Raw genomic sequence first — 14,585 nt, forward strand, 5'->3', positions numbered from 1 at the left:
ACATTCCACTTCACCATAAAAAGATAGCGATTGCTACTCGGTGAATCATGGCGGAAAAAACCTTGAAATGTATTCGCCATCTGGTCATTGAATAGGGTGATTCACCGTTTTAGTTAAAAATTCGCCTTACAGCACAAAATCGCCATAAAAACCTGGCGAATCAGCCTCATTGAATACCGCCCACTGTATTGTGCTACCTGGTGACTAGCTCATTTCTGATTAACCAATCCTTAACAGTGTAATGCTGCTGTGATGTTCAACTATACCACAAGCACAGAAAACAGCAATACTGCTCTACAGTCCAAGCAATAAAGCAAAAAGTTCCATATCAGCACATATTTGACAGCAAAATATATTTCAGCTGATGGCATCAGACATCTCATTCATAGATACCGAATGAGCCACTGGTGCCAATGGTTTGGTGTACCCAAAAAAGTAAGAACAAGCTAGTAACTGACACCTTGATAAATTCATGTTCTACGGCAGGTGGGGCAGATTTTAAATATGCAAAAAGATTTAGATTTGGGAGACTCCAGTCTAAATTTCAATGTAAAAAGAAAGCTTCATGGGCTTCATGCAAAAGCAGCCAATATTTATGTATTTATACCCCTTGCATTCATCATGTATAGGCACACTGTTACTTGCTGGATTGGTGACTTACTCCCAGTAAGTTGGGAGTTGATGAGTTGATGAGTACAGCATGCGGCACTGGTCTTACTGTGGGTGGGAGCCTGGAACATTTAATTTTAGCTTTCCTTCAAAATCCCTTAGTTTTTTTTTTTATTAAGACATAAAAAACAGTATTGAAGGTGATTGGGTGGCTCTCTCCAGACCACTAGAACAGTAAAAGCCATATAATCCGTGTTTCCCTACATTAATTAGAATACAGCATGTGTAGTACTCAACTTTTCAATTGATCACTTACACAACAGCCAAAATAAACATAATTAATTTGCAGTAACTTCTGCATAATTGAACTGTGTCTAGCAACATCTATTTGGCGTATAAATCTGCAGCATTTTCGCAACATTTTTTACAACTTTTCATTGCAGCTTATTAAACATATCTATCTCCTGAGTGAGCTTCTGTATTGTATTTGGTTCAACTGTAGACAAACATTACTGATTACTACCCTCCCGACAGCAACGTGACACAGGTGGGGAAAGGGTCAGAAATATGACATGTTTTCACATGATAAGGATTTTAACAATACAGAATATGACAGCCTTGCTTCATGTTACCAAAACCTTGTTGACAAGTATAATACTTTCTCTACGTGATTACAAAAATATCCATAGAGCTTTTGCAGTTATTTGGGGAAGCTATTCCTCCCAATATCCCATTAGCACAATAACATTGCTCTAGGTCAGGGTAGGCAACAGCTTTGCTGACATAATCAAACTGTGAGTGGGAATGCTGGGATGTGTAGTTGCACAGCAGCTACACATTAACAAGACCTGCACTAGGTACTCCCGCACCCAGAACAGCCTTATAGCGCTTAGTGATGTATAAAATGCAAATTAATAATGCCATGCCCTCCTTTGGCAGCAAATAAGTTAAATGAACTGTATATGCATGCACAAACACAACAAAGGACAGGGCAACTGGCACAGGAATTGTAAGAAACAATAGCCACAAAGGCTCATGGCTGAAGATTCAGTCAATAATAAAAACTCAATGAAAAGACTGATGGAGAGACACAATTTAATGTAGCTCATCATGCATAATATATGCATTGTCCATCACTGTGCATTGATGCTCGTTGAGCCACCGGCTACAGCAAGTAAGGGGGGGGAAGTACTTTAAGACGTGTCAATGAATCGACCCAGGAGAGAGCATGAGCACGTCTTTGCCCATTAGTTACAGGATGTCACGTTCCATGTGATCTCCATTACCTCATTTCACTGAATACAAACACACAATCACACACACACACACGGAAGCCATGGAAATATTCTGCACATACCCTTTATTTCCTGACAGTGAAGATTTGTTTCATTAGCATATTTTAATGCACTTCCCAATCTGTAGTTGTATATCAATATTATGTCTGGAGCACTAAGCTGGCATGACATGCTCCAATTCATTCATTAGTTACTTAGCAACTAGCAAAGCTTCATATTGGTGCCTTAAGATTACGTCTATTATGTTCATCATTTGTGGGGATCCGAAATCCCCAAATTTCAGTTAATATTAATTTCATATTGCATAACACGCACGTACAGTACTCCACATCGCAAATATAAGCATTTGCTAATATTGGCTCAGTTTATACAGTCAGAGGAATTTGTGTACATTGTCAGAGAGTTAATTCTCTTTGGCTTTGTGCCTGGGGATACTGCATAATTCAACAATTATATAATCAGAATAGACTTATAAAGCAAATAAAATCTACTGAAAATGGTCAATTAAAAGTTTTTTTTTTCTCAAAATACACAACAAAGAAACACCATGTTGCCCCCGGGTGCCACTGTCTTCCTCCTCCAGTCATGCAGTACCAGTGATGTCATGACTAGAGTGGGAGAGGTGGGAGAGGGCAGAGTCGGGAGCCATGGGACAGATACATGAGATGTCACACTTGCTGTGCGCTCGGCGACGTCTAAAGCGAGGTGCATGCAAGCAGTATTTGGTACCTCTAGGTCATAAAAAAAACCTGCTGGGATCTGCAGATGCAGTGCGTTTAACTAAGTATATAACAGTGGATTTATATTATTTTTAATTGTGTATTATGCAGCATGTAAATGGATATTTATCTAATTCGAATTATTATCTAATTTGCATTTATATCTTTAACTTAATGAACAAATAACAAGGGCCACTGCCATACAGTCCAAGTTAGTCAATTTAGCAGGTTGGCTCTCTACTGTAGATCCCTCCCATTTGATGATGTTATTTCTGTAACATTAGGGCAAAGTCTATAGTTATTGTGGTGGATTGTGGTTTTTTATGGGGGGGGGGGTCCAATTTACTGCCTTGACCCAGGCAACAAAAAATCCTATAATATTGTCCCAGAAAAGGCATAACAGAGTACACATCTCAACATTACTAATGTATAATTGGGTATAAGAAGTAATTTTTCATACGGAAAAAAAACATACATTTATCCAATTATAGCCCATTTTTTGCCTGCCTCCCTATTAAGCATCAGCAATGGGGCAAATAGCTGCGGGAGTATACTCTCCCTGTGCTAACCTAATTGGATACTGCCATAATTGAGTCCTATGCGTAATCCTTTTATATGATCTCATCAACCTTCAGCCTGAAAATTGTAGCTGTATGGAGGAAATTTAATAGGATGAGAAATTCAGAAAGTGAAAGATTTGGTAAGAAGTCTCCAGTTTTTTTAAAGTGGCAATCATTTACACTGCGAAACCAGTTTGATTTTGCAGTGTAAATGACTGCCGCTTAAAAAAACCTGGAGATTTCTTACCAAATCTCTCACTTTCTGAATCTCTCATCCTATTTAAACTTTACCCTATGTGTCATTACTTAAGTAAAGTATAAAAAGTTTGGAAGTATTTACTGTTCAACACAAACCAATATGACTGTAAACAATAGATATATAATAACAACAGAGTAGTACAATTGTGTACTTAATCCAGAAGTCCTAGCCCGGGGAGCTGAGTGGGGGGCAGCTGCTTACTCACATTTCTCATTGGTCAGTTGCTCAGAGGAGGTGAGGAGTGGCATTGCGTAAAGAAGGGCCCTCTGCCTGCCCAATTCCTGTTGCTCTTAAAAAGCCTCATATAAGGCTGACAACCTGAGGCAAGTTGAACATGTCCAGGGCTACTCCAATCATGGCTCAACACACTCCTCTTATCCTTGTTGCTCAATATATTTAGGGTGAATACAGTGGCATCACTAGAAGGGTGCGGACTGCAGAGGGTGACAGCATCCGATTGGTTGACACCAAAAAAGCAGTGGTGATGGATGATGAGGATGTCCTCCACAATGTGGGAAGAGCTGGAGGCTGCCATGCACCCTTTAGCACTCTTCAGTGGTCTTTACACAAAAAATACACAACAAAGAAACACCATGTTGCCCCCGGGTGCCACTGTCTTCCTCCTCCAGTCATGCAGTACCAGTGATGTCATGACTAGAGTGGGAGAGGTGGGAGAGGGCAGAGTCGGGAGCCATGGGACAGATACATGAGATGTCACACTTGCTGTGCGCTCGGCGACGTCTAAAGCGAGGTGCATGCCAGCAGTATTTGGTACCTCTAGGTCATAAAAAAAACCTGCTGGGATCTGCAGATGCAGTGCGTTTAACTAAGTATATAACAGTGGATTTATATTATTTTTAATTGTGTATTATGCAGCATGTAAATGGATATTTATCTAATTCGAATTATTATCTAATTTGCATTTATATCTTTAACTTAATGAACAAATAACAAGGGCCACTGCCATACAGTCCAAGTTAGTCAATTTAGCAGGTTGGCTCTCTACTGTAGATCCCTCCCATTTGATGATGTTATTTCTGTAACATTAGGGCAAAGTCTATAGTTATTGTGGTGGATTGTGGTTTTTTATGGGGGGGGGGGTCCAATTTACTGCCTTGACCCAGGCAACAAAAAATCCTATAATATTGTCCCAGAAAAGGCATAACAGAGTACACATCTCAACATTACTAATGTATAATTGGGTATAAGAAGTAATTTTTCATACGGAAAAAAAACATACATTTATCCAATTATAGCCCATTTTTTGCCTGCCTCCCTATTAAGCATCAGCAATGGGGCAAATAGCTGCGGGAGTATACTCTCCCTGTGCTAACCTAATTGGATACTGCCATAATTGAGTCCTATGCGTAATCCTTTTATATGATCTCATCAACCTTCAGCCTGAAAATTGTAGCTGTATGGAGGAAATTTAATAGGATGAGAAATTCAGAAAGTGAAAGATTTGGTAAGAAGTCTCCAGTTTTTTTAAAGTGGCAATCATTTACACTGCGAAACCAGTTTGATTTTGCAGTGTAAATGACTGCCGCTTAAAAAAACCTGGAGATTTCTTACCAAATCTCTCACTTTCTGAATCTCTCATCCTATTTAAACTTTACCCTATGTGTCATTACTTAAGTAAAGTATAAAAAGTTTGGAAGTATTTACTGTTCAACACAAACCAATATGACTGTAAACAATAGATATATAATAACAACAGAGTAGTACAATTGTGTACTTAATCCAGAAGTCCTAGCCCGGGGAGCTGAGTGGGGGGCAGCTGCTTACTCACATTTCTCATTGGTCAGTTGCTCAGAGGAGGTGAGGAGTGGCATTGCGTAAAGAAGGGCCCTCTGCCTGCCCAATTCCTGTTGCTCTTAAAAAGCCTCATATAAGGCTGACAACCTGAGGCAAGTTGAACATGTCCAGGGCTACTCCAATCATGGCTCAACACACACTCCTCTTATCCTTGTTGCTCAATATATTTAGGGTGAATACAGTGGCATCACTAGAAGGGTGCGGACTGCAGAGGGTGACAGCATCCGATTGGTTGACACCAAAAAAGCAGTGGTGATGGATGATGAGGATGTCCTCCACAATGTGGGAAGAGCTGGAGGCTGCCATGCACCCTTTAGCACTCTTCAGTGGTCTTTATTGGGTGACACCAACCCTACTGACACCACTGAGTAGACACAGAGAGGGACATGTAGAAAGAACCTACAGTACTGCAATTTTGAGTAAAACCACCCAACCTGAAGCTTGCCAGCAATGCTAATGGCACTCCCAGGAGCTTGCCCACACACACAATTCAGGGACTGCTGTTCTCTAAGTCCCTTTGTCCTAATAAAAAGAAAAAAGAAGCACACTTGACGACTCTCCAGGAAAGGATGTGGGGTTTTTAAATCTCGTCTCACATTCATGTCTTTTGGAGCCCTCTCACAACCTTGGTGGATAGGGGGGGACCATGAGGATAATTTCATCCCTGCACACTTCTGCATCATTTTTCTCTCCTCCCTAGGCACTGAAACGCTGTACATATGTTGGAATTTATTTTACCTCCCACCATATGATTAACAGAGGCTCTTCATCCACATTATTATTATTATTATTATTAATATTATTTTATTTATAAGGATCCACAAGTGTTTCGCAGCGTCGTACAAAGAAACAATACAGGGAGACAAAACATGGCATAACATTGAATAAATAACAAAAGTAGAGTACAAATGAAGAGCGCCACAGTTCAATACACATTACAGCTTAACTATAAGTAGTGAGGACTCAATCAACATACAACTAGAGGCTTGAGGCCAATGATGGAGATGAGTATGCAGACGAAGATGGTCACTGAGTGTTTGAGTATAGGAGAGCTGTGAGTGAAATGTGAAGAGAAGTGGGTTTTGACAACAGGAGGGAAGAGGGCCCTGTTCAGAGGAGCTTACAATCTAGTAGGAAGGGGAGACAGACAGATTACAAGAGGTGCAAGCATGTGGGTTGTGGCTAGATAGTAGGATGTAAACAGGCAAGGGGTCGGAGAACCAGCTAGTTTATGCAGTGGAAGGGTACGCTTTGATGAATAGGTGAGTTTTAAGTGCCCGTTTGAAGCTTTGCAAAGTCAGAGAGAGTCTAATGGAGCGAGGGATTGCGTTCCACTGAAAGGGTGCAGCACGGGCAAAGTCCTGTACTCTAGCATGGGAAGCAGTGATCAGGGTGGAGGAGAGACAACAGTCATCAGCCGACTGTAGAGGGCGGGAGGGTGTATGAATGGAGATGAGGTTAGAGATATATGGAGCAATGGAATTAGAGATGGCCCTGTATGTGAGTGTGAGGTGTTTGAAAAGGATTCTGTAGGGGAGTGGGAGCCAGTGCAGATTTTGTTGAAGGGGAGTGGCAGAATTAGAGCGGCGGGAGAGGAAGATAAGCCTGGCTGCTGAGTTGAGGACAGATTGGAGAGGAGCCAGTTGGGATCGAGCGAGGCCGGTGAGGAGAGCATAACAGTAGTCAAGCCGTGAGATGACCAGTGAGTGGATGATCAGCTTAGTTGCACTCTGTGAGAGAAAGGGCCTGATGTGAGCAATGTTGCGTAACTGGAACCGGCAAGAATGGGCCAGGGCTTGGATGTGGGGTGCAAAAGAGAGGGAGGAGTCGAGAGTGACACCCAGGCAGCGGAGTTGGGGAACGGGGGAGATTATGGTGTTGTTGACAGTGATAGAGATATTAGTAGGGGGCATAGCTCTGGGTGAGGGAAAGATAATAAGTTCGGTTTTGTCTATATTCAGCTTCAGAAGTATTATCAAAGTATTGTGCAATCAGGAAAAGGAGGGGGTAACTATTCTGTAAACTGAGATGATAATATGTGAGCACTAACCAATTTCAGCGGCAAATTAATTACTAGCAAGACTGGGACTATTGCTAACAGGGGCTCTACATTGGAAATATATATCAGGCACTGTGATCAACGTAAGAAAAAGTTTGAAATATATATCTGCAAAAAAATCTTCATTTATAACATTAAATCAGCATTGCTGCATATAGCGATCTTTGTCACACCTAAGGGTATTCTTAAAGATTGTTATTATTGCTTTTATATTTCTTATTTGTATAATATACAGTATGTATTATTTACTGTCCTAATAATCTTTGTGGTAGTTCATAAAAAATAACAGGTTGCACTGCATACTACAAGCTCAAACAATTGTCTTTCAGCAATCATAAGATCATGGTTTCCAACATTCCAGATGCGCCTCCAGATTTCCCTTCAGTGTTATTCAGGTCACCATGCCCTTCCAAGGTGCCTATACACGGTACAATTATTGTATGCAATTTGGACTAGATCGCATTGCATATGTTTTGCAATGCAATGAGATGCAATCTAGTCCAAAATATATGGGCAACACATACTTTTGATCTGTGCGATGAGATGTACGCGGGAGCACGCATCTCATCGCACCCAGCAATTGTACAGTGTATGGGCACCTTCAGACTATCCACTTGTGCTCTGTAAGCGGGCAGCCAATGCAGACTTTGGGGAAGGTGCTCTGTTGTGGCAGGGCTGCCCACTTTTTTAGGGGTGGGGGGGGGGGGGGAGTAGTCAAGTATGAATAACAATCACTTGATTTCGGGATTTGTCCTCACAGATCCCAAACATGTTAAAAACCATCTTTGCAAAGTATGTTACTATTATCATCATTACTACTAAAACTGCAACTTATTCAGTCTTTTTATCTGTCTCAGTTTTAGGATAACAAAACAGTTTTGGAAAATGTTGTACAGGCTGGTTACCATCTTGTGCACAGTTTGTTTAAGTGTTGAACCTATGTTCTTGCACCCTGTTGAACATGCTTCGATGCCTAAAGCACAAAAAATCTCACGGAATATACTTAAAGTCACACATTTGATTTGCGTCAATCTTGCAACCTGAAGTGATCAAAAACATTAATGTTCTGTAGAATGTAATAGAGTACCTTAGGAAACTAATTAAGTACGTATATTACACTATGCTGCAGGGAAGCTCTAAGGTGCATTAATCAATGCTCTGTTAAAGAAACACAAAGTACAAGGTTTAACGTATACTTTTAGCTAGTGTTGCTTTTTAATCCCTTGTGTATGAGTTCTAAAGACTAAAATGAAAATGTACAGTAGGCTTCTAGCAGGCTTCTTCCGTGGCTACTTAGACGTGGGTGACGTCACTTCTGCTTCCGCCCTAGTATACTGATAACCGAGGTAAGGTAACAGAAAAACCCAGGTGAGAGAGTCTACCTACATGATTGTGTGAGTTTGGTACACATATGATACCATCTATGTATGAATGAGTGTGATCAATAAGAAAAAATAACAATACTTTGGTTTGAAGAACACCAGTATAAAAGTCTATGTATATTGGATAGTGCTTTTCAATTCTACCCTTTAATGTATTTTGGTTTCCGGTCTCTTCTCGTCTGGGATTGTATGATATTGGGTGTTATTTGAGCTGCTTTTTTCTGCTTGCGCCTGAATCACTCCATCTTTGTCTTTTCACTGTAAAAACTCTTGTGTATGAGTTCTTAAGACTGAAATGAAAATGTGGGTTTCTACTAGCAACTGAAATGATAGGGTATATTATTTCAAAACAAAGCACGCAAGACAAGCTCGTATCACATTGAACCCTAACATCTTTATAATAAACAAACTAAAAAACTTTACTACAATTATGTGATGATGGATATAGCCATCACTACTAACTCACAACCCAAATTGACCTTTTACTAGTATAAGCAAGAATATTCCTTGTGCGAACTTCTGCAGTGATACAGACAACCCCCCCCCCCCCCCCAAAAAAACAACAACTATACACTGATTGTCATTAGCATGTCGCTGTTTCCAAGTGATTTCTCCATCAAATAATAGCAATTACTCCTTCTCATTCCAAAAACCAAATTTACTGTAATGTATATGCTAAAATATTCCTTCTGCTCATGTCTGCAGTGACACAGACAATACATTAGCACTCAATTCATGTGCAAAATCAGATCGCCCTAAGTGATTGAAGGACAACAGCTCCAGTACTATGCTAATTCAGCCCTGGACTTGGAATAAAACGGTCATATAATTAGCACAATTAGATACTTAGGAAAAGGTCTCTTTGTGAGTGAATGAAATATATATTTTGGAATAGTTGCCATTGTTTCGCTTCTCTTCATGATTAGCCATTTAAAACCTCTAAAAACTGTAATTGAACATTCTAAAAACTGTAATTGAACATATCCCGCAATATTATAAGTATATGACAAGTTCTCACAACACAAACGCATGGGGCACTGGCCAGGGACATATTGAAATGGTTGAGGGGATGGTATGATATTATAAGAGGTGTGCACCTGGCCAGAAAGAGCAAAAATATGACAACGTTGTCAAAGTAATGGTGTGTATAAACGGTCGAAGGCTGTGCTATTCAATCCCAATGTGATCAGATCAGATTGCATCGAGATCGAGATCGAATCGCACGTTATGCCAGAAGACATGCATGCAATTTTGACTATATAGACAGTACCTGTCTATCTGGCTTTGATTTGTGCTGTGCGGGAGCGCGCATCTGGATCGCAAGGTTAAAAAACCTGTGCAATCTGGATGCGATTTTGACTTTATAGTCAAAATTGTATGCTGAATAGTACCGTGTGTACACACCATGGGCTAGATTCGGTACTTGTGGAGTATCACGGCTCCCATAGTATGGCATCGTATGGAGCTTACAATCTAGTAGGATAGCATACGATGAAGGTCGTGGGAGCCGTGATACTCCACAAGTACCCTAGATTCTCTAAGCTTCAAAAGTGATAAAATGGAGAGTGATAAACAGCCAGCCAATCAGCTCCTACCTGTCATGTCACAGACTGTGTTTGAAAAATGTCACACAGGAGCTTATTGGCTGGCTGTTTATCACTCTCCATTTTATCACTTTTGAAGTTTAGAGAATCTGGCCCCATGACAGAAAAAAGTTTTTTTAATAACCTAATCTGAGAAAACTCCTTCCTAGCATATTCATTCTCCTGCACCACTCACAACTAAGCACAGAAAAGTTTTCCTGCACATTCTAAGGTTATAGTACAGTTCCTTGCACCCTGTGTCCTAACGTGAAAAGCCTGTGCTGTGATCAATTAATCAAGCCTTATGGCACTGCAGAAAACACAATACAGCAACCGACACATGGAGTTAATCCTACTGCGGGCAATGTACTGACCTCCACAAGTTAGTGCGGTAACCTCCACATTTTATGGCCGCTAGCAGTGGCACTGCCTGCGTTTCAGCAATGGTAACTCGCACTGTTCATCCGCATTTGGACTGATCTCTATATTGGAAAATTCCTGGGTATAATTAAGAATAATAAAGACCCAGACAAAATCTTACCTGGTCCAGTAATTGTGAGTAAAGCTCATGGCAGTTAACAAAAATATACTTGTACGTGGAATCTAAGCAGGCACGCACACAATCCTTCACCACGGTGCTGGCTCTTGGAGGACTCTGAAGTTCAAGAACCTAAAAGAAAAGTCAAAATAAGTATATATATTTTTTTAATCTAGTGCAGATGAAGTGATTTTCTATACATTCATTACAGAAGAGCACCATCATAGTAAATATTTGCAGCAACAGTTGCAGAACTACTGGAGACAATGGAGGTGGTCGCCTTTGGGCACCTATCTTGAAAGTGGCCACCGGACACTTCAGCCTCCTCCATGATCTCAACTGTTTCTGCATACCAGCCCCAGAGCTAGGAGCAGCTCTCTGGATTCAGAGTCCGATCGCAAAGGGGTTGATGAACATGCTGAACACATGCCCCACTCAGAGGTTACCTCCAATATTGTCTCCTCCTTCCCTCAAACTTTTACAGACATGGCAGCACCTGCTCCTTTTGCTTTAGAGGTGGGAGCAGTGGATGCACGGAGCAGCAAGCTGCAGCCACAAGTCCCCCAGGCCCCTGTTCAACAATGACTGGTGAATGGGATGGGATGTCTGAGTGTTGTAGTGTATGTGTATGGAGGGGAGGTGTTTGGGTGTTGTAGTGTATGGGCAGTGCATGGGAAGATGTGTTTTGGTGTGGTATTAATATTGTATTGAGAGGTGGGGGGTGGGTACTGTTTGAAAGTCATACTATAGGATTAATAGTACTAGTAAATGAGAATGGCTATGCCAGTGCCGGGGTGTTGGTAGTGTGTGTGTCGGGTACGGCATGATTTTTTAAAGTGAGGACTAGACCATTAAGAATGTCTAGAGAATATAGAGGTTTTCTAGAATTGTACTTGTGGATTTTTAAGTAAACTGCACATTATGTATTTTTCAAGCACAATAAAACTGACCGTGCACAGGTCTGTATGCAAATTAGGCTTTTAAAGTGAGATAGGCAAGGACGTGCCAGTTTATTTACAATAAGTGCATGCTCACGTGTCAATATTAATAAGTGGTAGACTTACGGGCCATACACAGGGGACGGTTACAGCCCCATTTCTAAGCAATCTGTCTAGATTACTTAGAAATGAAGCATGGAACACTCCTTGTGCATGGCCCCAGGTATGCATTCAGTATAAATCTAATCATCGACTGTGTTCTCTCAGCTGAGAACACTGGCCAGGACAGGTTGGTTAATTAGTACACATCACTGGTGTCGTACTGAGTGCTGAGCGATCTGTGCTTAACTAGATCGCTCAGTGAAAAAGTAGCAGGACTTCATCGCAGCACAGCCTCGCACATTCGAGGAGTCTATTTACCCCAGACGCTTCCTGCTGCATTAGCATACAAACTGTATGGTATTGCACAGCTGCTTGCCTGTAGTGTACAACTCTCAATCCTGACCAAAAACTTCTGGCTTGGAAGTGTTCATTGTTAGTGCAAAATTCACCATTGCTACACAATGCACAGACTGAGTAATGCGACTTTCTAAGTTACTACTAACTAACATTGTTAAATCACATATATATGTTTTATCTAGGCTGCAACTTAGCTGCAAAAGCATTTAAATCACCAGAATACATTTAAAACAATAAGCTGCAGTTTGGACAAGTGACTAAAGTACTCAATAAAACTGTTCTCCAACAGTAATATATTATATCTAACATAAACGGTCACACAGAGCCTTTTAAGTGCTCGTTATATGAAGATAAATTAAAAATGGCTGACATTTTCCTGTTACAATTAGTATGATATAAAACAAATTCTGAAGCTGGGAATTACTAGTGTAAAGTGCAGCCATACCCGTGTGACACCACTTTACACATTCGTCAGACCTATATTTTACATTTAAAAAACATGTTTCAGAAAAACTTACTGTTCAAAGAACTAAAAAATGCAGATATTGTGAAATCCAGAACAGAAATAATTTGCCAGTAATGACAGTAAATTAGACAATAGCTGTATAAACATAGTAATGTGAAAAGCATGTGATATTGTTAGAAACATTATCCATCTGGTTTAAACAGATACAGCAGACTTCAATTACCAGAGTATGATAAACATGATTTATCAAGATTCTCCCTGCTAAACAAAGTGTGCGTTGGGTAAGACATGGAGGGAACCAAACACATTACACTACCTTCATGCGGAAAAACGTGATGCTTGTTAGCAAGTCCACTGTTGATTTCAAATCCTGGAGCCTTTCAGGATTGGTAGCAGGGAAATTATCCTATTTGGAAGGAAAAAAAAGTTGGTTTTGTATAATAATAACTGCTCGACAGACAGCACACCACAATGAAGATATTTTAATAACAGCGCAGAAAAAAACCCCATAAAGAAACTTTTAAAGAATTAAAGGCAACATATTTGTTTTCTTAATGTTACACCCTAATCATATTGTTAAACAATCTGATCACATAAAAAAAAATTGTAATCCAGACCAAATGATTATAATTTAAAATCTACATATTATTTAAACAAATAAACCAAGGGCATAACCTCCAGGGGTGTCGTGGACACCCACGGAGGGAGAAAGTGTCGGGATTTCGGCGGTCGGGATTCCAGCGTCGGGATTCTGAACGCCGGGATCCCGACCGCCGGGATTTAAACTGCGTCCCGCATAAAATGCCTAAACCAAAATGCAAAGTGAAGACAGTATATATCAGGGACAGAACATTTTGTACACATTTGCAGCCACTTCTACATTCTAAAAGGCCAACCATTTCCCTAAATATCAGTAATAAATTACAACAATACATTAAATCAGGGGCCAGAATATTTACAGAATCTTCAATGACATCATCAGAAGGAACTGTGGGTGGCAGGTAATAGTGGAAGCCGCAGGCAAAAATGGATTTAATCCAAAAATCAACAAATGACATTGTAAATGGCATTGAATCGATCCAAGACCAATACAATGTAAATAATAAATAACAAACAGTAACAACAGCTGATACATTCCCAACAAAGCAATCAGTACAACCATGACTCACAATGCCTATGCAGGTTTATAAAGCATTTAATATAAAAAAAGACAGAACAAAATCAAAGCTAAATCTGAGGTTGTCAGAGATGACATAACATCAATATTACACGTTGGGTAAATCCACTTTATGTATTCTCTGGACCCAACACCATAAAATTGTGTCTTGATAATGAAACTATAATGTAACCAATTCTTCATACTAATGACTCCATGTACTTACCCTGTATTTTGAAAGGTCAATTCGCAGGGAATTGTGCAATTGATCCAACAATTTTATAAACTTTTCTCGCTGTATAAATACAAAAAAAATAGATATATTATTGAAATATATAAAAAATGAAAATAATTGGACAGCATTTTTATTGTAAGTGATGATGCATACAAAAGGTCATAATTTAAAAATGTCAATGCAGAAACAAGCATATACTGTATATGTATTTGGGCCCATACAACAGCAATAACTGCAATGCTGCATTTTGCAGGTGACTGGGTAGAAAAATCAGCAATATTTAAGGTTCATCAATCAGCCAATTTCAAAAGTGACCAATCGGGGCTTTATTTTGCTAGCGTGTGGTAATAATCAGCTGATATCCTGGGCCTGATCCAGATGTGGTTATATAGCAGCTACTTTATGCCAATTGGTCAATGTTTTCTTGATGTGCATGCATCTGTGCCGTAGTGCGCACATGTAGTGACTGATTGTGATGGTGGATTAGTCACATAGGGGGTTATTTTGGTTCA

At 40.1% G+C, this 14,585-nt stretch overlaps 1 protein-coding gene across 1 annotated transcript in view; it reads right to left on the reverse strand.

Annotated features, from left to right (window-relative positions):
- Window positions 1-14,585, reverse strand: part of UNC13C (unc-13 homolog C) — a 536,500-nt gene that overhangs the window by 274,779 nt on the left and 247,136 nt on the right. Inside the window, exons 16-18 of the mRNA XM_083183881.1 lie at window positions 14,065-14,133; window positions 12,999-13,088; window positions 10,823-10,951 (exon numbers count right to left, since the gene is read on the reverse strand). Coding sequence (XP_083040007.1) covers window positions 10,823-10,951; window positions 12,999-13,088; window positions 14,065-14,133 — 288 coding nt within the window. The remainder of the gene's footprint in view (window positions 1-10,822; window positions 10,952-12,998; window positions 13,089-14,064; window positions 14,134-14,585) is intronic.

Source organism: Crinia signifera, chromosome 4 (genome assembly GCF_055691185.1).
Source record: "Crinia signifera chromosome 4, ASM5569118v1, whole genome shotgun sequence".
Taxonomy (NCBI): domain Eukaryota; kingdom Metazoa; phylum Chordata; class Amphibia; order Anura; family Myobatrachidae; genus Crinia; species Crinia signifera.